Here is a 24,761-nt window from a genome sequence, read left to right on the forward strand (position 1 = left end):
CTGTGAAACTATCTCTCTCAGAAACTATATTAGATGTCAGAAACCCAACATGCCAGCCTCCTCATCCCTGACTAACCTGAAGGGAGGCTGGGTTGTATCTTCCAGCAGAGTGTCTTTTTCTCCAATTTAAATAATATTAGCAAATTATGATAGATAGAGAGTTAGGGATTGAAGCAAACTGAAGGTAAAGCAGTCTACTTTCACGAAGCAAAATCCAAGACATGACAGTCTATACCACACTTGGTTCAGATTAGTGTGGCCACCTTAGTGCAGTCCTGTGGCCCATAGCTACTTCCTTTCCTGGAAACAGTATAGCTATGTTCATGCAGTGCTATAGGCACCCTAGCTAACAGCCATGTTCGCAGCAGTGGCCAATTGTGTACAGAAATTGGCACTGTGGCAGCTGATGCTGCCCCAGGTATCAGATAGTTATCCTGCTACACTTCTGTCCTTTCCCATACTCTGCAATGCTTTAGGTCCAGATGTTCAGGAGAGGTTCCAGGGGCAGGCTAAACCATTTCCAGGGATGAGTTAGGGGGTTTCAAATATGGATAGTCAGTGGCTTCAGCTAAAGGAGAAGTGTGGGTGCTGCCCTTGCTAATAGCAGGGGCAGATCCAGAGGGATGCACTGACATGGACCAAACCACGAAAGTCTCTGGGGACTTTTTTAAAGTCTCTAAAGCATGTAATAATCCACCCTTCCCCTCCAACCTCAAGGCCATGTCCCTTCCTATGTCCTTCATCTCTTCCCTTGTCTGCTGCTGCTGATTTACCTGCTGTCTGAGAGTGGAGGAAGCTTCAAAGTTGCTCCTGCCCGCTCCAGTCCAGCTGCACGAGGTCTGAGCTCAGCTGGAAACAGTGACAGTGGCAGCAGCAGCAATGGGTGGGATGGTGAGTTCCCCAACCCTGCTTGGTCCCGCCAGAAGCAGGTGCAGGGAGGAGGAACCCCTCCGCTCATCATTGTTGTTGCTGCTGCTGCTCCCAACAGCCTAGGAAAGGAAAGGGGGAGGGATTCATACATGCTTCAGGGACTTTAGAAAAAGTCCCCAGTTTCCCATGACACAGCCTGCCTGCACCAGCAGGTGGAAGGAGGAGAAGGCTGGGAGCAGGGAGTGTTCCTGTACCCCACCCTACCCCCTTGGCCAAACCCTGGATCTGCCACTGGGTAAGAGTGTAGCCATACCATGAAAATCTTTAGAAGCACACTTGTAGGTCTTTGTAGAATAACGTTTCATCAGTAACTAACTCATTACTGTTGTGACTATTTTATTGGTTAAGCAACCCATACAGGTGTCGTGTGTTTTTTGTATAGGATGCCTTTGCCCCATGGTGGCAAATCATTCTTTCTTTTCCCACTGACTGAAAGGCAGAACATAAAAGGAGCAGGGTGGCACCTTTTCCTATTACACCTAAAAAAGACTGAGACTGATTAGGCCACTGGTGCATTAAGATCATAGTCTGTTCGTTGTTTTCTTGGGCTCCACTGTTTAGCTGTCTGCATCCTCTGGTTCTCATCTCCTACTTCGGTTAAAAGCTACATTGGGTATGGACATCTCTTTTTTGTTCTATGCAGCAGAGCATCTAGCACTTGGGGGCCCTAACATATAATTAGGTCTCAAAGTGCTGTGATAATACAAATAATAATAAATAGTAGGAAGACAGGCTCCCTGGACTCCAGATAGACCCATTACAAAGGATAGCAGTTCAGCCATACAAACCTGCAGAAGCACTCTCTGTGGATATTCAGTTTTGAAACGATGCATGAAATAATTTAATTTTATTGAGGGATCTGCAATTGAATTCTGGTCCTGAAGAGAAAAGGAGCTTTTTCAAATATGTTTGCCATTAGCTCAAATGCCAACTTTTGGAAAAGGGAACAAAGCCCAAAAGCCTCATTTATCCATTATATTTGTAGCTGTTACTTCATAAACACAAGCAAATCTCTTACCATGTTTGTGGCAATTCACCACCTGTTTCCATGGGAACAGAAGTAGAAGAGCAGACAGCAGCAAAGTTACGAAATTCTTGTAGATGTCATTGGCACTGCTGGTTAAGAGCTATACATACCATTTTCCCAAAGAACCATCTGCAGTTCTTCTGATCTGATTTTATGTGATAAGCTCTTACTCTCTATGATTTGGGGGCTCAATATACCATACACAGAGACAGACAAATTGTACCGTTTGTACCAGAGGTTCAGATGGACTGGGAAGAGCATGTAGTATTTGCATAATTTTTCTTGGAGATTTTATCAGGGGGCGAGAGGGTATTGAGAACTGTAAAGCAAACCAAAAAGTACACAGAAAGGTGCACTGATGACAATTCATAAGCTGAATCAAAAGGAAGATTTTAGGGTTGGAGGAAGATAGAACAATGTCAAATTCCTCATTGACTGAAGTGGAATTATACTAAGAGATTCTTGCATTAAAATCTTGGCAGCACATGGCTAGAGAGCTGTCCTCCTCTCTCTCATCTTGCAACTCACCTGCACTGCTTCATACCTCTTTTCCCTATAAAAGCTGTCCCATTTTTCATTTAAAATCTTCTTCCTATAGTGGAACCTAAATCACATCTTTGTACCAACTGAAGTTGTACATATTTTTCTGTAGCAAAGGTCCAGGTATAGCACAATAAGGACTACTAGAGTGAATGAGAAGCTCAGTGCTGAGCCTGGAACAACACATAGAGAATATGCTTCAAACACAGAGGATACAAACATTTAAATACCAAACTTTGCGTTTCAAAGTACGTTGTCTGTTCTTAGTGACTTTGTCTTTAGAAATGCCCTTCTGAAGAATTATGTTTGAAAAATCTGAATGTCTCAAAAGGGAGACAGAGACAAATGAAAGAAAGTCCACATGCAGGGGGTAGCATGGAAAAAGCTATCAAGATGAAACTTGGGGATATACCCACTAGATTTCAATATTTTTGTTCTGGGGGCGCTTGTACCAGAAAACTTTGTGAGGGTTTATTAAGACTATGGAATTTTAACTTCTTAGTCATCACTGCTATTAACAAAATGGGAATTTTGTACTGCAAACTACAATATCTGTATTTGATATTTTCTAAGAGAAGCTAGGGATATCAGCTTTAGAAATCACCTTACCAAGCAATAGGCATTTAATACGTGGGATAAAACCCTGAAGAGGGTGGGGGGAGTTTACTTCATTTACTTCAGCAGGGCTAGTACTTCATTTCCTACATGCATAGCTATTAGCCAGAGTTGGCACTACATTTCTGTTCAAAATAGTTTTAAAGATGACATGTTATTATTTTTACTATAATCAGTCTTTTTGTCAAGCAGTATGAAGTGTGTTTTATTAAACCTAGAATAGTCTTCTTCTATCCATTTTTGTTGGTTTTCATTTGTGAAACAGGATAAAAAAAATCACACTGTGTGAAAGTCAAGTACCGCCTGGACCAGGTACAACTCAGTTTGTTGCATATTTACAGAAAAATACCCAATTACAATATATAGTAACAAGTTACTCCTGTATCTATTAATAGAAATTTCCACAAGATGGCACTCCTGACATAGCTGGAAAAAACCTATAGAAGTGAAATACAGAATGAACCCAACATGTTTTCACTGGGTTATGCTGGCTTCTTCAAGAGCTTCAGCAGTGGAAGCTGTATCCAAGGAGAGTTTCTGGCATTGTGGAACAACACTATTAGAGTAACCCACAGTCAGGTAACACATTTGCTGCAGCTGATGACTGACTGCAGGGAATCAGGGTAGCAAAAAACAATCTACCTGCCCTTTTCTTTGTCTGTTCCAACTATCCTCCTCTCTGACCCAGGGAATTGATTTAGCTTTTCTGCATCAATGAAGGTGAAATAAGTCATCTATGTGTCTAACTCAGAAACAAGTAGCATTCAGCCATCCAGTTGCTACCAAAGAAAACTGTTTAAAATTCTGCAGCAAGTAGACTGTTACAATCTAAAGAAGAAATATATTCCTATTAGTCTTCTCTTCACTATATATTAACTGCATAATTTTTTTTCCCTTTCCCCTTTTGACATTACTGCTACAATCTCTTTTTTTCCAGTGTTTTCCCTGCACCAGCATAATGACTGTGCTTTATAAATTGGGAAAAATAAATGATTTAATAGGTACTCAGATGCCATGGGGATGAGCCAAGTATACAAATCTAGGAAGATAATTGGATATATTCAAAACCATACAAAGAGCTAGAAATGTCAATATTTCAGCTTGAAACCTTTAGTTATAAATTGCAAGCGTATACGTTTAGAAGGCTTTTTCCCCTGAAATTCTGTCATTTTTTACTTATTAATATGATTAATGTATAGCTGGCACATCCACTGGATCCCCTTTTCTGTTGATGATTTGTTAGTACAGTCTAAGCTGTATATAGTGGGCAATCAAAAAACTACCTGTGGGATGGGAAGTTAATCCTAGCCCTTCTCATTGCCGCCACTGCTGTGTAATTAGGAGCCCTGAAACTGAATAGATCCTGTCAATCTCACTGTGGTTACTGAAGGGAAGGCACTGAGAGTAACAATGAAACAAGACTTAATGAGGTGCAAACAGCTGAGTAAAAGCTCTAAATTACAAGGTAAACCGCATTAATGCATTAGGACAACCTAAGGGCAGGCTGTTCCCATACAAATTAGCAGGCACTTTTAAACCAGATTAAATAGACAAATCGGAGGAGTGGACCAAAATAAATCTCATGAAGTTCAATAAGGACAAGTGCGAAGTCCTGTACTTAGGATGAAACAATCCCATGCACTGGTACAGGCTGGGGTCGAACTACCTAAGCAGCAGCTCTGCAGAAAAGGACCTGGGGGTTTCAATGGACAATAAGATGAATATGAGATAATGGTGTGCCCCTGTTGTGAAGAAGACTAATGGCATACTGGGCTGCATTAGTAAGAGTGTTGCCAGCAGATAGAGGGAAGTGATTCTTCCCCTCTGTTCAGCACTGGTGAGGCCACATCTGGAGTACTGTGTCCGGTTTTGGAGCCCCCCACTACAGAAAGGATGTTGGCAAATTAGAGAGAATCCAGTAGAGGGCAACAAAAAAATGGTTAGGGGGGTAGGGAAAATGATTTACAAGGAGAGGCTTAGGGACCTGGGCTTATTTAGTTTGGATAAGAGAAGATTGAAAGGGAATTTAATAGCAGCCTTCAACTACCTGCAGGGTGGTTACAAAACCAAAAGAGCTAAATTGTTTTCAGTGCTGGCAGATGACAGAACAAGGAGCAATGGTTTCAAGTTGCAGCAGGGGATGTTTAAATTAGGTATTAGGAAAAACTTTATCATGAGGAGGGTAGTAAAGCATAGGAACAGGCTACTCAGAGAAGTGGTCAAATCACCATCCTTCGAGGTTTTTAAGACCTGGCTAGACAAAACCTTGGCTGGGATGATATATTTAGGGACAGTCCTTCATTGAGCACAGGGCTGGACTAGTTGACTTCTTGAGGTCCCTTCTAACCCTAATTTTCTATGATTCTATGATTCTAAATAGTGCCTTTAACATTGGACTCAACTTATTTTGGCAAATGGCTGACATCATTTGCACAATTTAGAAAACTATTACCCTAGCCCATGGCTATCCTGAGGAGATTTTACTATAAAGACTTTCAATTTAAATGGCTACCATCAGAATTGAGAACACTTTGTTACATGGCACATAAATAGTAGGGCTGTGTGAAATTTCGCCAGCCATTTAGTTCCGACACTGTTTCAACCAACTTAGAAGTCAAAACAGCAAAATCGGAATGAAACAAAGGCCATCAAAATAGTCTCAAAACAAAACAAGGCTGATTGAACCATTTTGAAAGTCTAAACGTTTTGACCATAGGCTGGGGATGCAAGGTCAGTCCAGCTGGTCTGACTTCCCATCCCCAGTGCAAGATCCAGCAGGGGGCAGGAGGCAGCCCACCGGGCTGCTTCCCAGTGCCCCATGCTAGATCGCACCAGAGGCAGGAGGAAGCCCGGCTGGGCTGCTTTCCTGACCCCCATGCTTCATTGCGCTGGGGGCAGGAGACAGTCGAGTGGGGCTACTTCCCTGAACACCACGGTTGATCGCGCTGGGGGCAGGAGGCAACTCAGCAGGGCTGCTTCCCCGACCCCCATACTTGATTGTGCCAGGGGCAGGGGGCAACCCAGCAGGGCTGCTTCCCCAACCCTCACACTTGATTGCACCAGAGGTGGGAGGGAGCTCAGCAGGGCTGCTTCCCCAACCTCCGTGTTTCATCATGCCGAGGGGTGGGAGGCAGCCCGGCATGATGAAGCGCAGGGGTGAGGGAAGTAGCCCCGCTGGGTTACCTCCCGCTCCCCAACGCAATCTAGCGTGGGGCACTGGAAAGCAGCCCAGCTGGGCAGTCTCCCGGCCCCAGCATGATGAAGCATGGGGCACCAGAAAGCAGCCCACCTGAGCTGCCTCCTGCTCCCAAGAGTGTTGAAACACAGGGGTCAGAGAAGCAGCCCAGCTGGGCAATCTAGTGCTGGGGATGGGAAGTCAGCCCAGCTGGTCTGACTCCCCATCCCCAGCGAAACTCAAAACAGTGGCAAAACAGCCTTTCTGTTTTGACGGAACGAAACGGAACAGTTGTTTTGACTTGAAGTGAAATTTGAGACGAAACACTGTTCCGTCGCAGCGTTAAAACTCAAGGCGAATCAATTTTACCTATGCTCCAGCTTTAATAGCAGTTTAGTTGGGGAGTAAGGGGGGAATTGCATCCTTATTCAATAAGATGGCATCCCCATTTTGTAATATGCCATAAGACAGTTCCTGCATTTATATCCTAAAATGCATACAAGTTGGATAAACCAAAGAAGTGAAGGCAGCTGTGGAACGAGGAAGAAAGAATAACAGAAGGAAGTGGCTAAGGACTGCAAAATCAAAGCTCTGTTCACAAATCACTAACATTATCAAAAGTTTCTAAATGTATATAGTAGAGAGTCAGGGAAAAGCATACTCTTTATACTGCCCTATTATATGCACATGCTGTTCATCCTTCATGGATGAAGATGACCACATGCAGTGTAGGGTGGGGAGAGGGAAGAAGAAGAGAGAAAAGAAATGGGAAAGAAACAGGGAGGGAGAGAAGAGAAAAAGAGAAAAAAAAGGAAAAAAGAGAAAAGAGAGAGGAAAGAGAAAGGAGCAGGGTGGAGGCTAGGTCATGTGGGTACATACAACTATATAAGCCCTATCTTTGCCTTGAACAATCTGCTGCAGCAGGAGCAGGAAAGCGATACGGACTGGGTATGAGAGGTTTTTGTTTTCCTGGCCACATGTTTGCACATATTGTGTAGGTAAAATGCTCAATGGAGTGTGCACAGCAATAAAGTTAATAAGAAAAATATTACACAAGGTCAGAGCGAGCCTGCTAGTGATACACTTGCTCTGTTATCCAGGGGAGCACAGTTCAATGTGAAATTCTAGAATGTGGATGCATGTTCTCCTTGCCAGGAAGAGCTAGGCATACTATGGAGGCAGTATGTTCAGTCCCATTGGAAAGGAAGTAATTCATCTGACTGAGTAAAGAGTGAATGTGGTAATGGATTTAGAACCAAGGGCCAGAATGAAGCTAATCGCCAGGCAAGGGAGTATAAAGCATAATTACTCAGTTCTTATGTAGTGTGCACATCACAAATAAATAAGCTGAAGTATTTATATTGACCATGTATGTAAATATCATATAGCAAAGATTCCAAGAAAATAATCTACAAGTTATGACAAGGGTGCAAAGTTATAGAAAAATAACTAGAGTTTTGTTTTTGATTCATCCTTCACAAAGATGAAAGAAAATAATCTTTTTAAATAACATAAGAATTTCCTAAAGCTACAGAACAGAGGAAGGTAGAAGAGCCCATGAAGTCCTGCCATGACCTCTGTGTGAAAATCCAATTTACTTGTGAAACATTTGGATACTGAAATGATGAGTACTATAGAAAACAGAGAGACAGAGAGAGAGAGAGAGTGTGCATGAACATGCATGCAGGAGGGAATAGATTACAGCAAACTCATAAAGAATCCATACAGGAAACCCATTCATAGGGTTGTATTATTTAAGTTCAGTGTAACTCTACAGGCTTTAGATCAAAATAACCTTGCATTGCTTTGGCTCCTATATATAGAGATAATGTTATAACTATTTCTCAACAACTGTAAAGAAGCCAGTTGGGAAGCTGGCATTAGGGTCCTATGATTGCCATGTGAGGAGGAGGAGAAGTGGTGCAGGTTATCAGGATAAATGCAACACAACTCCCTCATGACAGCCTTTACTGAATATATTTGGAATAATTTTATTAGATTCTTTTTTAATTCTAATTTTTTCCTTACATAATATTATGCTTTGAAGAAGCAGAGACATAGAAGTATATCCAGAAGTTTTGGCAATCAAATCAGGTACCTAAGCACAGAGTAGCATAAGGCCCTGCACTTTTAGAGGGCCACGTTCAGCATACACATTGGGCCAGCTCTGATCAGCAGCAATGAAGAGTCCAGTTCTGAGGGAGGAAAGAAGGAAGGGTGGCTGCTCTCTCATCCAGCTGCCTCAAGATTTCTAAAGTTGCCACGCACAACCTACACTAGTCTTTCAGATATGCCATGATTTAGCTATTATGATCACTGGTGACAAGCAAGAAAAAAAGAACTCTGTTGCAGTTTTTCCTAATCATTCCTCTCCACCTTGTTTGTAGCTTTATAGTGAGGTTCCTCCAGTGCAGAAGCACAGGGGAAGGGGAACAGGAAAGGAAAAGAGGGCATAGAAACAGATGTTATCAAATCAAAGAGGATCAGCTAAGAAGGGACACGTCACATCACCACTCATCAACTTTACTGGGTGACACATACATCTCCCCTTGTTCCACACTGAGCCCCCTGCCCAATGTGGGAAAAGGGGAGATGTGTTCTCTTTGCATTGGGCATTCCCCAAATCCCTTGCTGCCTTGTGTCAGGTCTTGCACTGACCTGTGTCTCATGCAGAGGCACAGGTCATCATGGGTCCTGATGTGAGGCAGTGCAGAGGTGCAGAAGCTGGGGAATCCTTGGCACCTTGTGCCTCCATGAGGGGACCTGTGTTGACCCATGCCTCCACATGAAGTATGGGCCATCATGGGTCCTGGCAAGAAGCATAGGTGGTGGAAAGCTGGGGCTAAGGGGGCTTAGCCCCCCCAAACTAATTTTGCGGTGGCCAACAACAGCAGCAGCACCATGGTGCCACCACCATCCCGCAGCACCCAGCACCACTCAGCACCACTAACATGCCCCACTGCTGCAGCACTGCATCCAGCACCCCTGCCACGTGCTCCTCCATTGCTGGTGCATGGCAGGCCCGCAACAGCCCTCAGCCCCCGCAATAATATTTTCTCCTTCTACTACTGGCAAGAAGGCATGTGGTGGCAGAAATTCCCTAACTTCTGTACTGCCCTATGCTGAGACCCATGTTGACCTGTGTCTCCATCTGAAGCACAGGTTGGTGTGAGTCCCAGGGGAATTCCCAGGGCCCTGTGCCTCCATGCTGGGGCCTGCGCTGAGTCCTACCCTGTCCCATGCTCCCACCCCCAACTTGGACCCAATGGGTCAGTTTGTGTCCTAACATGAGATGTGGGGTGTCCTGGATTCCCTGGGTCCCACACCTCCATGTGGGGAGCCATGCAGATTTATCCCACTTGAAGAGACACACCCCTGGAAAGGGAACTCCAATTTCTCTGCTTACAGACATGTGCCCCAGGCATCTCTGTAAGCAGGAAAAGCCAGGCATATGCTCCAGGCGCTTGAGGGTCCCAATCCTATCCCAGGCTCACATGATCAGGTGCCTCAAGCCCCAAGAGCACCTGCCTGGCATGGTGGGAGAGTGTGGGCAGCCCAGAGCTCAGGGATGCCTGCACTCTACCACCACACAGCAAACAGATGTCAGCTGCCATGAAATGGCACACTTCATTAGCACCACTGATGTGGCATGACAAAGAGCAGGGATGTCTATTGGCTCAACATTTGTCCCACAAAAAAATTGTTATGGCAGGACAAATACAACATCAGACAATATCTGTTTCTACTCAAAGGGTGTTGGGGAGAGGTAGGAGATAGAGAGAGAAAGACAGAGCAGGAATGCACGTTGGTAAGGGATGGAAATTTTAAAGTAGTGATGGAGAGAGCGGAGGGCTGGGGAGTGACACATGGGAAGAGAAACTGCAAAAAAATGTTAACAAAAGTTGGTGGGGAAAGGGAAGGGAAAAGCAAAGCAAAATGAAGGGGATTAATAATACCTCTTAAGAACAAAAGTATGAGAAATCTGCATGTAAAACTACAGTCAGGCTATAACTGACTCTGTGTGGGTGCACACAGAAGGTGGAGAGAGTGCACTGAGACTGCCTTCCATTAAGTCCCTGTGCAGGAGGTAACTCAAACCAGCAGAGGAGCACAAGCACTGAGAAAGGTGAGTCCTAGTGGGGGTGAGGGTCAGTTCATCACTGGGCATCCTTGAAAAAGTGCAAATCTGAAAATCCAGCTTCCTGCGCAATGCACGTCACACATAAGACCAGAATTTATGACAGTACAAGAGATACAAAGATTTTAAAATGAAGTAAGTAAGTTTTTAGAAAGACAGTGCTAGGCCATATAATTTTCCAAAAATAGTTAGGCCAAATTCTATTCTCACTTTTACCAAGGTGTAAATCTACAGACATTTCATTTAAATCAGTGGAATTATTCTTAATTTATATATACTTAAATAACAGAGGATAATTTGGCCCAATGAACTGATAGAAGAGAGGTACATTTGTGACAAGGTGCCTTCCAAGAAGATTTTAGTTTCCAAACTAAAAGCAGACCGTGTTCATGAATGCAGTGCCCCCAGCAGCTGGGAGGGGGGGCAATGGCTCCAGTGGGAGCATGGCGGCGGGAGCCCAGTGGCGGCGGTGGGAGCCTGGCAGCAGCAAGCACAGAGCTCTTCAGGAGCTCCTGTAAGTGTATAAAGTGTATTTAAAATGCGGGTTCAGCATCCGCAAATATTTGAAACCATGAATGCAGAACCTGCAAATAGCAAGGGTTTCCTGTACATTAACCTAAACTCTAACAGTCATGGATGGGGAAGGGAGAGGTGGCAAAAATAATCATTAGATATGAAAGCAAAATGTAGTTCTGACCTGTCCTTGGCTTAAGTTCAAAAGAGTGATTGCTTTGCTTTTCATTTAGGTTCAAGTGTAAAGCAGGTGCCATTGTTTGGGTAGAATGCCTATCCTACTTCTATAACGTCAGTTTTAGTTTGTCATTCCTGTCCAAATACTAGTTTATAGGTACAAGCTACATTAGTAAAATGACAAAATAATTCTGATTGCACACTATACAAACCTTTTGCTATACAGGCATTTTATAGCCCCAAAGTTCACAGAAACCTTGAAAGAAGAATCTATGGTAGGTATTGTCAGATTAAAGTCACACTGTAGAAATTGTGACATCTCTGCCCCTAAGTTCTGGGAGTCAGAATGTTTAACTACATCACAAAAACAACTCACTGAAGAAGGACCTGTCAGACCACAGCAGAAGTGAGTGTAGTGTATCTCTAATTAGTTTGACTGTATGCTTGGCTAGCATTCTGAGGGCAGCTCACAATCCCTGAAAGGTCATGCATGATCAAACACTTACACTTTTGCAACCTTTTCCTTGAGTATCGCAACAATCAAAGGCATCAACAGTTTATACATAGACATACGTAGGTCACATATGGTGTATAATTATGCAAATATTTGCAATTATCTTACTAGGGCTAGGTATAGACATTCAAAAAGCCCAAGACAGAATCAATCTAAGCTATGCCATTTTTTGTAAGTGGCGTAGTTTATATCAGTAGCAAACACAACCCACCTTTTCCCTTTGGCAGGAGAAGCAAATCTTAGACTGGGTTTCACCATTTTTGAACCAGTCTACGCGTGCCAAACTTCTGTTCTATTATGGCTACAGACTAGTTTTGTGTCTAAATCCTGATTCATGCCAGGGTTTCATTCCAGCCAGGATTTTCAAAGGAGACTAAACTAGATATAGACTGATGTCCGATCGCTTATACCGGTAAAAGTGTAATGTCTGTACCTTGCCTATGTGAAAAACAGTGCATTGTAACTGCATTTACATCTGGTTCCTTCAGTTGATCTACAATTATGTAGAAATACCTTTTTTCAGGTCCCAATTTACAATAGAGGGTGTGTGCTTGAGAGAGCGTGCCATACAATCAAAGTGATCATCTGTCCCAAATTTTCCAGGACAGTCCAACAGGGGGCTGTGTCACCAAGAATTCCTTGAAATGGGACTATCAGCTCACATTTTAAAGCAATTCTAATCAGCATGCTGCTTATGGTTAGCCTTGGCAAACTTTGCAACAGCATAGGGCCCCAAGTTGGATAGGTGTGCAGGCAGCTATGAAAGCAAACAACTATGAAATGAATTAGCAGCTGTAAGTTTCAAAGCTGATCTTAGAATGGTTGTCCTGTAAAGAGTAGGGCTCCCTGCAAAGTGTCTGCAGGAACTACCAAATAAATAAGCTTTATTCCTTAACCTATCATGTCTGCTGAGAGGCTGAAGCACAATGTTGCCCAGAACCACAAAAATGCAACTACTGCTCTGAGTCAGAAGCAAGTCACCTTCAAGACAGCTAATTAGTTCTGCTACTTAGTGTAAATGTGGCTATACTACTTAGCTCTGCTGAAAGGCAAAGTTAATTAGCCTGACTGCAACAATGGACCATGCTACAATAATCAGAATTGGAAGGCGTTGTATACTTCTTTAAGTTCCAGAAGTCTGCAGAAGAGTCACTTTACAAGTCAAAGGTTTGAACTTCATTAAAATGCAGCCCAGATTTGTCAGAAAAATGTGGTGAACCTAGCAAAAGTTTCAATTTGTGCAAGTTTCTGAATTTAACTTGGCTTACTTCCACCAGCCATATTTCCTACTTTATGCCTTTAAATGTTAACCTAGAAGTTGACGATATGAATTAATTGCTACCTTAATGAATACTGTACTAAAATAAAATTGCCTCAGGCAATCACAATGTAGAAATTAATTAGAATTATCGATGCATAACTATGAAGTTTTCTCCAGCTGTGCAATCCTTCACACTTTTATTGGTTACAAGTGCCTGACTTCTCAGATTGCTAAATAGTGATAGCAACTATAGTACACAAATCTGCGTTCTGTGCACTTGGTATTGTTGAGCTAGCTCAAGGAGGAAAGTAACTTGTACCAGATTGTTTCCTCTCTTGAGCAAGGAAGGAATCAGACAGCATATGGTGAACTGGAGTCTCGAAACACAGTGGTTAGTCTACTCCACAATCGAGTGAGATTAGCTGATAGCAATCTTTAGCTTGTCACTTGCCATGGATTCATTCCAGCCAGGATTTTCAAAGGAGACTAAAGAAACAGGTTTGGAATTGAGTCAGAGCTGGGAACCTCACTGCTCTTCACTTCTTAGAAAAGCCCAGCTTCTTTGGTGATACAGACAATTTTTCCTGCTCATACAGTCTTTTACAGTACTTCATATATAAACTGGTTTCTGCAGAATGAGAAAAAGTCCAATTTAATGTGTTCAGATGAAAAAAAGGAAAAAGTGTCATTACATAAAAAAGGAAGCTGTGAGACTTTACTAGGATATTAAAAACATCCCAGAGAGTTTATCCTATGCTTCATTTTTCCCTCCCATTTTTAACTTCTGTCATAGAAGCCAGTGGGAGTTTTGTCCTCACAAATCCTCTTCTTTCCCGTCAAGCTAGCAAGGCTTTTGCTCCCATAGTAACTGCTTGTCCCAGCAATTGTGCTGACATGCAAGAATCCCACACTGTTCCTCCCAATTACATTTCAGAAACAAAATATAAACAAAAACATACTGTTATTCTGGACAGAAAAGCTTTTAGTTGTTGTAGAAAAGACACAGAAGATAATGAATATGCATTGGGAGTATAAGGGGAAGAGAACAACAATGATAATGAAAACAACAAAAACAGAATAAAATGTAAATGAAAATGTGAAAACCTAAAGTATTTACCTTTAATAAAAAAAAGGATAGGAGAGATTTGATTCCCTTGCTCATTTTGGCAAAAGTAAAAGTTACATGTCACATTATTTGTATAAATGTTCTTGCCAAACTTGTATCTATGTTTTGAGATTGCCTGGAGACATTAATTAGCTATTCTCCCTACTAAAAAGGGCAACGCTTGCAGTGTTATCAATATATATTCACTGAGAATTAAAGTGCAGCTCTGACAGTGTCTAACCTAAGTTTTTAAAAATAATGAAGAATCCTTTCCTTTGCCATTACTTTAAAAGATTTCAGAGAACAAAACAGCTTCAGTAATATACATTCTCTCTGAATAGCCCTAATTGTTAATTTTACTCACATTCTACTTACAGAAACCTGCAGATAATACCACCTGGTATATTTTAATGTCATTCTTGTTTGGGTAACCAAATAAAAAATGCTTAAAAATAATTCTTGGAGCCTTATTTTTATATGGTTCTACTGTTACTCTATAAGGCTAATTAATTTTCTAGTCCAACAGAGGCAAAACCCTCCAGTCCCCATCAAGAATCTGTAAGCAATGGGAAAGGGTAGGTAAAGTCACATTAGTCCCAATTCCAAACATTTTCATTAACATGGAGATCTGATATGCTAACAATTAATTTAAGTTCTGGGAAAGTGGAAGGGCATAATGGGATGAGCAATGGCAATAAAGATTGCTTTATTTGAGGGGTTGTAGGGCAAAAAGATAGCTGCAGTTAGGGGGCAAGCAGTTAACTAATCAGAATACCATCCTTTCAGCTGTTTTACTTGTACATTTATCTGTTGCTCATATTATTTATCTGGACTTTTATAGACATGGACTGCATGCTCTTCTGTGTTTATACAGCACCTAGCATAGGGGTTGGCAATGTTTTTGGCCAGAGTGCCAAAAATACCCCAACATTGACTTGTAAGATGTTGGTGTGTATGGGGTAGCCGCGAGAAGCCTGATTCTTGTTGGGGCAGTGCAGCCCTGGCTCCTTCCCTGCCACCTGCCGCATGAATTTTCCATTCACCCTGGCATGAATGTTCCTGGCTAGCTTTTCTTTCCCACACTTTTGCACTTTCCAGGATGAGACACTATGTCAAAGACAATGAAAGACTCTTCTCCCCCATAGAACAGGTCTGGGTTCTTCAGAGGTTCTGGGATATTGCCAGGCAAAATGATTTTCCAGTGGCCAGGGCTACTTGCATTACCCCTCTATATATTCTTCGGAAATTAGATTTGGGGCGAGAAAGCTGTTTATAGCTGGATCACAATAATAAATGGTGAACCTCTTTGACTAAACTCAGGACCAAACAGATGCCCACAGCTGTTTTAGCTGGATGTAGACTTTCCATTCCAAGGGCTAAAAGATGCTGTCCAGCCTGTCTAGGAGTTTTTGAAGTCACTATTTATTATGTTTTAGAATATCCTTTCTATAACAGCATAAGGAGAAAGTATTTATCACTGTTCTTGCAGAAACTGACATACTGCTCAAACAGAGAGAAATTAATATGGCTCCTCCAGCAAACAGATCCATATTTAGTAAACCGTGTTGCAATTTTTGCTTATAAGGCTGAAGCTATCAGAGCTAAACATCCTTTACTGTTGATATGACCGATAAACTTTATTACTATACTTGTTTTTTACTGTGTTAATTGTGGACCTATGCACAACATTTTTATAGATTCATGATCTGATTTATCACCATATTTGTACTTGATTGTGTTAATTCTTGGAGTAGGAAGAATGTTTTTATAATGGTTGGCCATATTTTATTATTATATTTGCTTTTCTGTTTAAATTTATATTATGGATGTATGTCTGTTATGTTGTTTTTGGGAGCATGGCTTTCAGCTAGAATCCTCAATAAATTGAACAAGTGATCTTTCTTGCTGTTACAAAGATTTTGAAGAGTATTCGTTCCTGTCAATAGTAGCAGCTTCTGGGGAGGAAGATAGGGAAGGAGGGAGAGAGGGGGAGAGCGAGAGCGAGAGAGCAAGAGAGCGAGAGCGAGATTTGCTTTCCTCTGAAGAATTGGGAGGCAATAACAGAGCAATTAAGTGTCTCACTATGGCTCTAGAAGTGCAAGTTCAAGCCCTACTTTAGACTTATGCCAAAAGCCCCCTCCAGTTGACTCAGCTGTACCTGGGTACCAAGTCATTCAGTCTAGGGACTCAGAACACTCCCTGATGGCCTGTTGGCAACAGAAACTAGTAAGCCTTAGTGACACGAACCCAAAGGCCTGTTCTGCTCCAACCGATTTTGACTGGACTAAACCACTGGGATGTTGGCCTCAACTACAGCAATGCGGTTTTTTGACTGAAGTATGCTGATCCTCCTGCTGGTAATTAGAAAACTCGGGCATTTTAGAGTTTGTTGGGGTTTTGCCTTCCTTTTTTGTGCAGGACATGGTCCTCTTCCTGACATCTTATGAGCATGTATTAACCAATTGCTTCTCCGCTATTACAGTCGCAAGATACTGGGAGTGCCTTCATCTCCTCTGGCTTTGTATTTATTTACTTTTTGATCTGTATTCTACCCTTTTCAAAAGGGCTCTTAGTGTTTCTGATTCATGCCTGGGAATTGTGTGTGAGGGTTTGAAGCAGCTATTTGAGGAATACTCGGATAAATGGTTGTCTGTGAACACAGGGGACTGGACTTGATGGCTCAGAAAGCCCCTTCTAGTCCCATGTTCCTATGTGATCAGAACACTGGGACTGTAGTTGTTTCCTGACATCCTAACAGAGGTTGCGGTTGTTTGAGTTCACTTCATTAGTGATAAGTTGGCTTTAGAAGACATCCATGATCGTTTTCCATTGAAATTCTCTCCATAACAGTAGTGACGTGGATATTTTTTGATCATGCCTATATATAGGCAACTCTTGATCCTCCGGATCATGGTGTACATGTAAGAGGTCTACTCAGGTGCCTGATGAATCTGCTTGTAGCTGATAAGCCCAATTCAAGAGTGACACAGCTTGTTAAAAGTTTTACAGATCTATGTGCTGTCTGAGTTGGAGTCCAAGTTTGCAGCAGGCTGCTTCCTTCTTTCTTGCTTTGCTCCCAACCTCTGGATCAAAGCCCCTTCATGTTGAGCTGCACCTAGTGCCAGAAGTTTCCTCCAGATTGGACAAGATTCTGTGCACTCTTCCCATCTTTCTAAACTGATGTTGAATGATTTCATATTGTTTTTGCACATATCGTGTTACTGCTATAGAGGGTGACCCTGCTTTCTAGAGCTGTCTCAAATCTCTTTGTATAAAATATTCTTGGGGATATGGTCTCTTCCCATTCTCCTAACATGGCCGAACCTCCTCCTCTTGATAGTGGTTTTTGTGTGTGTCAGTCCTGCATGCTCCAGCACCTTTGTATGTGACATGCCTAAAAAGTCTAATAATAGGAAGGGACATCTTAGCTCAAGAAGTTCAGTCCCCATCTACTGCAGACAATGACATTGGAACTCTCCTTCTAAACTTACCAAGTTCCATCTTAAAGGAGGTTGTTTTTTTTTTTTTTTTGGGGGGGGGGGGGTTAAACAAAATTTAGCCCGAGTTAAAAATCAAAGAAAACATGGAAGGTCCAGGAGGTCCCTTTCAGCACTGCATATTTATAATCTTAGGGAAGCATTTACGATCATTTCTAGCCCTGAGCATGCACTTCACTAAACGTCATCAACTAAGTAATAAGCTCTTCATAAAAAGCACTTCTATTGATTACATTGACAACCCAACAAAAAGTGCATCACTAGGTGTTGCTAAAGGGAGCCTGTTAGCAGGCTCCTCACTTTTATATTTGGCCAATTCTTTTCCCTTTGCCAAAATAACCTAGAGTTTGTTTATTTATAACTATGTGCTAAGAAAAATTTTGCACTTACTGGCTGTGTCTATCTCAGGAAGGTCTCACTGATGTTATCACTGGTTTAAAGTATACTTGCAGAAGGCCTATATAGATGAGGATCTGACAACTTCCAGCATTCTTACCACCAGATTAATTAACAGTATTTAATATAATGGTGAGTTCAGAGATGGCAGTACCAGTTTGACATTCATTGGAACAGGGACACTCTCTTTGCTTTATGCTTCTATAGTAACTACACTATGAGATTGGGTCCTGTATGCATTACCATGAGACAGAGTAATAATAGACTACCAAAACTGCCTACTGAAATTCTAGCCATTTAGATTCCACACATAACCAATGAAATATTGGTGCAAACATTGTGGGTAAATTCTTAAATTTATATCTAAAAATTGAAAATGTTTCACTATTTTTGTGATACTAGAAGATTTGATGTTATTTAAGCTTTTGAGGGGGAAGGAGGAAGAGGGAGTGGTCAGGGAGGTAAAGAGAGGTGGTGTTGAAAGGTTGTAAACACATGTGCTTTAAAACAAAATAAAACACACAACAAAACTATTTTTCAGCATTAAATCCCTTATTCAAATAGAAGCATAAAATTATAGGGACTTAATAGGTGGAACTGCAGCCAGGCACCTGCCATTATAATGCCCTTTTTCAGTTGCTTATAACTTTTGGCAAACTTTAACTATTTGGGCTGAAATTTTCTATGTCAGCTTTTTTGCAACGCTTTAGTCGAGGTGATTCAAACAGCCCTTTGACTACAGATAGAAAAAAAGTGCAATTTGCAATGTTAACAAAATTCTGGGGACCTTCAGAATAACTTAAAAAGAACCCTGCTTTGGAACAGGGACTCGAAAGGTGTCAGGATTATGCCTTTTGTTGTCCCTGTGAAAATCTGTCCAAATAAAGCCACATGCAAACTTAATTCAGCCCCATTGTTTGTGCGTGTTATAATAAAATCTTTAAATTACAAGACACTTTCTTCCACAGGCTGCTTGCCTCATTTAATGCATAGGATGGACAGGTTCTGGGAATAAATCAGAGTTGTGTACTGAAGGAATTTCATCAGCAGGACCATTGCCTCAGTAATTGTAGAAGGTGGAAGATAAGTAGTGAATAAGGCAGGGGAACTGCAAGAGACAGAATGATTTCATGATTACGTGGCTGAATGCTTCCCTAGAGAATTAGATTCTAGCCGTTCTTGTACATAGTCCCTCCTCCTATTCTTTTGGATGCTCAAAAGGTGTTAAGGTGGGATCCTGGTATAGTAATAAATATCTGCAGGTGCAGGACAGCTTGCCCATTGCTTAATCAGTGTGCACCGGTCTTAGATTCTGATATTGCCTTAGTCCCTGGACTACCCCATTACCTAACCACATACAGTCATCACTATATGTAATTTTTATGTATTTATTTATTTATTTATTTACCAGGTACCAATCACCAAGTACTAATCACACAGCAACAGAACTCAGACTAGTGCCCCAAATACAAAGCTCCTGACCTTGAAGAAAAGAGACATCTTCTCAGTGATTCTGGAGCTGCTAATAACTAAAATGGTAGCTGGGAATTTTGTCTGTCAGTACACTCTGCAAAATCCCACATTTGTTTCATGTGACCATAAACCGCTTCAAGGACATTATTGTGAATGAAATCCTATAAGCCAGTTAGGCTGTTTTTTCATTCAGTGCAGTTTTAGTCACACATACCAAGACACAGATCCTGTGATGTATTGCACAAGGTTCTGCCTGTGAATGGTGCAGGCTTAAGGTTCTTTTCTATCTGTGCTAGGCTCACAAAACATGAACATATGCAAGCACAGATCATTTCTTTACATGCCATAAATGTATGAACCAAAATTATTTAGTATATGGAAACTGACCACCAGACTGACCACTCAACTTGTTCATTATTAGGACAGTGTCTGAAATAAATTAAAATAGGCAAGACTCATTAGGATACAGAAATCAGGAAATAATAAATTACACTTACTTTATAGAACATTGGTGCGATTGGATTAAGGAGATTTATCTGCCTTCCTCAAGAAGTAGTACTGTAAGGCCCTAGGTATGTCAGACCAGGTATCGAACTACTAGAAAATGACTGAATGTGCCTGCAAGTCCTATGTTCCTAAAGTAATTTGTAGTTCACTTTTTACAGCAAATACAGCTGTTCTGTAGATTTCTTTCAGCATTTTTCTCATGTATATTTCAATGTGCATGACTACAATATTACTGTTACAAAATGTTAGAATTTTTGTATCTGAACAAGTTCCCAGGACAGGTTTGCAAGGCTATGTGAAAGATTTCTCATTTATCCAATAATGCATTTTAACAAGATAAGCTTCCATGTTACCTGCGCAGCACTATGCAGTTTGACTTCAGGTTTGACTACTGCTAAACAGCAGCACTACTAAATACTATTTTATAGCCAAAGTGGTAAGAAATATTATGACTAGACACAATGATTCAAAATGCATACTTCCACATACAAATCATAGAAGGTGGGACTGACAGTTAGATGTACACGTGGAGTTGAAAAGTACCTGAGAATGTTTGGAGACCCAATGACGCAAGACATTCAGGACACGATTAGTGGCTGCTCTGCGTATTATAAATTCCTTGTCACATGTTCGTTCAGAGTTGTTAAATCCTTTTGGGGAAAAAATACAATGCGATTTAAGCAAAACACAAAGAGCATTTCAATAAACCCTTAAAATATATTGTTAACAGGGCTAAGTAAAACTATATAAAAAATTTCTGAATAATGGAAAACATGGAGCATACAGAATACTTCTAATATAATAATTTGGGCTCCTGAAATACTGCAGGAACAGTATAAACCAAATCCTCCCCTCTGTAGACAAATAAGGGTTTCAACTATCCTTAGTGTTCAGCACAAAGAAGTTGAGATGTATATCCACTTTAAATCATTACTAAAATCATGAAAAAAAGATGTGTGCAAAGAATATGAGAGAATAACCTAAAGGGAGAAAGAAACAGAACACCGAATACTGGGACTGTGCAAAATTACGCTGTTTGTTTTGACACTGTTTCGACTCATTTTGAGCTCAAAACAGTGAGAAACTGAAACAAAACAAAGGGCTCTGAAACAAAAAGGAGGCTAGTCAAAACGTTTCAAGTTTCGAAGCAGCCAGCAGCCAGGTGGTGGGAGACAGGGGAGAACCAGGGCTGCGCTCCCAGTGGCTCCAGGCTCAGCCCTGGCTCTCCCTGCCAACCACGGCTGGGCTGTGGGAAGCCGATCACAGCACAGGGGAAGGGAACTGAGCCCCAACTCAGTTTCCCTCCCCAGTGATGCAACTGGGTTGGAGAAGGGAACTGCGCCTGATTGCTCAGTTTTGCTGCCCCAGCCCTACGATTGGGCTGGGAAAGGCAACTCAACCCAGCTGGGATGAATTCCCAACCCCAGCCCAATGGACAGGCTGGGTAATGTACTCCACTTAGCTGGGCTGAGTTCGTTTCCCCAGCCCAATGGTCACGCTGGGGTTGGGAACTCAGCCCAACTGGGCTGAGTTCATTTCCCCAGCCTGATGGTAGCGCTCAGCTCAGCCCCAGTTCTCTTCCCTGATTAATCCCAGTGCTGGGGAGGGGAACTGAGCAATGGGGTTCAGTTCCCTTCCCTATCTCCCTGATCCAGTCCCAGACAGCATCCCTCCCTCATCTGGCAGGCAGATGGGGGCCGCAATCCCAGAAGGACTGGCAAAGCCCCCGCAGCCCTCCCGGGGGTTGTGCCCCAATCTGCAGGCCGGATGAGAGAGGTTGTTTCAAGCTTCCCCATTATAGCCTATGGGTGAAACGTCAAAACAGCCTCAAAACAGCATCACTGTTTCAATTAAAAGAAACGGAACAGCAGTTTCAAATTGAAACGAAATTCAAAATAAAACGCTGTTCCGTCAAAACCTTGAAACGCAAGTTGAAATGGAATGGTGGCATTTCACACAGCCCTACTGAATACCAGACACAGGCTAAGTATAAAGAAGGAATATAAATATGGTTTAGAAGATGAAAGACAGTAGGGGAAAGAAAATAAGAAAAGAGAATGGCAGAAATGAAGAGGTGAAGAAAGTCAGAAGAAGAAATATTTCTTCATAAACACATGGCAGCAGTGTTCAGGGAACACTATATTTTCTCACTTACATCTTGTACTTTCCAAACACAAACACTGTTTTTGGAAAGCAGAACGCAGAGAAAAAGATTTTTCCAGGATCATGGCTCACTGCATGCAGCAGCTCATTTGCCCTCAGGTAATTCAATGAAGGCTTCAGGCACAAGCTCCAATGTTAACCCTCTCATAGCCACTAAGAAATTGGTAACGTTTTTTGGCTGCTCCACCCAAACCTACTGCCAGTTCCTTAGTGGCTGTGAGAAGGTTAATACTGGATTCCTTTCTGGCCCAGCAAGCAGCAAGAATAAAGTGCCAGGCACTACAGCATCCTGGGCTCTTGTACACTTTTGGGGTGTTTGGTTCCCCTAAATTCAAATGGTGGGTTTTTAATTTGTGGGTTTTTAATTGTGACCCACCATTTCAATTCAGGGACTTCTGCCACTGTGATGGAACAGTGACAGCAGACTGTCAGCTCACCACATCCCACCCCCTAACCACCATGGGCAGGCTCTGCCAGGAAGAAAAAAAAAAGCAGCGAGGAGCCTGATTGTTTGGGGTTTTTTCTGGCAGATCCTGCTTGCCTCTTCCACAGCCGGGGGATGAGATGCCGTGGCCCCTTAGCTGCAGGGGGCCTTGGATGTTCCCTCTGCGGCAGTGGTGCCCCCCAGGTGGCACCCACCCACTAGCAGCTCACCCAGGTGGCCTCAGGGGTTTCCGCCACCATGGAGGGAAGGACCGGGCCCCTCACAGGTCAGGGACCACTGGCAGCTCACCCCCCAGCTGCAGGAGAGGCAGGCAGGCTCTGCAAGGAAAAAAAAAAAAGTCCGGGAGTGCTTGCGGAAGCTCAGGCTTGGTGGGCTTTCAGCAACCCATGCACTGTCCCTGCTACCTTCTTGCCACCTGGGGCTACCCAAGAATAGGCTGGTTTGCCCCTGGGGCAGTTTGAGAAGGCAGCAGGGGGGCAGCTGAGTGTGTTGGTGGCCAGAGAAGGTGGCAAGGACAGTGCACTGGGTGCTGGAAGCCTGCCAAGCACAAGTTTCCATGCACCATCCCTGCCACCAGACATGTACATGTGCACAAATTTTTTATCCACAACAGGACAATTTGTCCCAATCAAAGTAAAATACAGAGGTGGTCTAAGTTGCCATACTTAAATAAATTTTTACACACAAAAATATTGTGCACGTGTACATGGTGACATCATTATGTTAGACAAATGACGATTTCGTGTCGCTTTTCGTCACATGTAAATGGCCCCACCATCACATGTACAAGTGCCCCCTGTCTCTATGCTTCTATTCCAGCAAAGTAAACCAGCTCCCTTGCTTAAGACAGACACCCCAATTTTGGAGGACTGTTTTTTGGGGAAAAATACTATACGATGTGATTTGGGAGAGCTATGTTTACCTATTGAATTTGACTTCCTTGATCAAAAAGTGAGTTTGCCAACTCTATCATATCTATCCAGCTTTTATGAAATAAGTTTGCTTCTTACTCTACAATATTTAATTACAAATATATATTTTGAGAAACATACTAGAACATTACTACCTGCATTGCTGCCATAATTTCTTCCTGTAGCTCTCTAGTAGCCTCAAGTGTAACACAGTTGGGCAAACTAATACATCTAAAATGCTAATTTTTAAATACTCTAATTGGAAAGCATTTAATTATTTTGAAAGTACACTTTGAAAGTTCACATTTATCTACCTTAATTATAACCTTATGTTTTGTGTTTAAATTTGCTCTTTGACTGTACTCCTTTTGGTGTCATTCAAAGATTAGTCCAGTGAACAACTGGATGCTTTCGCCTGTACAACTAGCATTTTACACAGCTTTACCATTTTTTAAATAAAAATTGCTTCCAAAATCCTTATGCTGTTATAAATAGAAATGACAGATTAAGATTCCCGTTTACTTTTTGAGTAGTACTGAATGTATGTTTTGAGAAAGCTAGTATCTGTTTTGTTCTGTTTCATTTAATAAAGACCCCAAAACTGTTACATCTTTCTCAGAAAATTTATAGAAAAAAGAAGTAGAGAGTAAATTTGTTTTTCTAGAGATATGCATATCATGGAGGTCCTTTATACTGGAGAATTTTATACTTTGGTTGACATCTTAGATATAACATCAAAGAAAATCTCATATTAAAACATCTTCAAGGGTTTAATTGCCTATAAACAGCAAAGTAAACAAAATCTCCATGGCTTTAGTCAATGAAGGGTAACCTAGGTAACACTGTTATGCTAAATTTCTCTTCCTTTCACAGTTAAGCTCTTGTAGAAGTAATTAGGCATATGTATTATAGTTGTTCAATTAGCCACTTAATTGCAGCACTGAAAGTCACAATGAAAATTATACACTAAACCACTAGAGCCTATTCCAGAGTAATGTTAAGGGGTAAAGTAATCTCATTCTGGGGGAGCTAGAAAGAAAAAAATGTATAAATCCTACAGAGAATGTTTTCAGTTTTCTGCAATGAGAAAAGATTAGGAAGCAAGAAAGAAAAATAGGAAAAGCCTATAGAGTTCTCCTGCAAACTCCATTCACCTGCCTCAACATTTTCAGCACTTTAAAGTAATCATTTTGATGCACAGACTAGGAGTAAAATTTACCACATGGAAGTGCTTAAATTTTGTTATTCCCAACCGACATATAAAGATCTCCCATTTATGAATGCAGATGGTAGTGTAAGATAGCACTTTACACCCTGCCCTACCTTCTGCTTGACTTCCATTAGGAGACTAACAGCTAACTACCTCTCTCAATT

The 24,761-nt window shown here is 41.8% G+C and overlaps 1 protein-coding gene across 2 annotated transcripts in view; it reads right to left on the minus strand.

Moving 5' to 3' along the window:
- The window catches only part of RASGRF2 (Ras protein specific guanine nucleotide releasing factor 2), a 272,143-nt gene that overhangs the window by 44,844 nt on the left and 202,538 nt on the right, over positions 1–24,761 (minus strand). For both annotated transcript variants that reach the window (XM_019482951.2, XM_019482947.2), the window contains exon 18: positions 20,412–20,518. In XM_019482951.2, the coding sequence (XP_019338496.1) occupies positions 20,412–20,518 (107 nt within the window). The remainder of the gene's footprint in view (positions 1–20,411; positions 20,519–24,761) is intronic.

The sequence above is a fragment of the Alligator mississippiensis genome, chromosome 3 (genome assembly GCF_030867095.1).
Source record: "Alligator mississippiensis isolate rAllMis1 chromosome 3, rAllMis1, whole genome shotgun sequence".
Classification (NCBI taxonomy): Eukaryota; Metazoa; Chordata; order Crocodylia; family Alligatoridae; genus Alligator; species Alligator mississippiensis.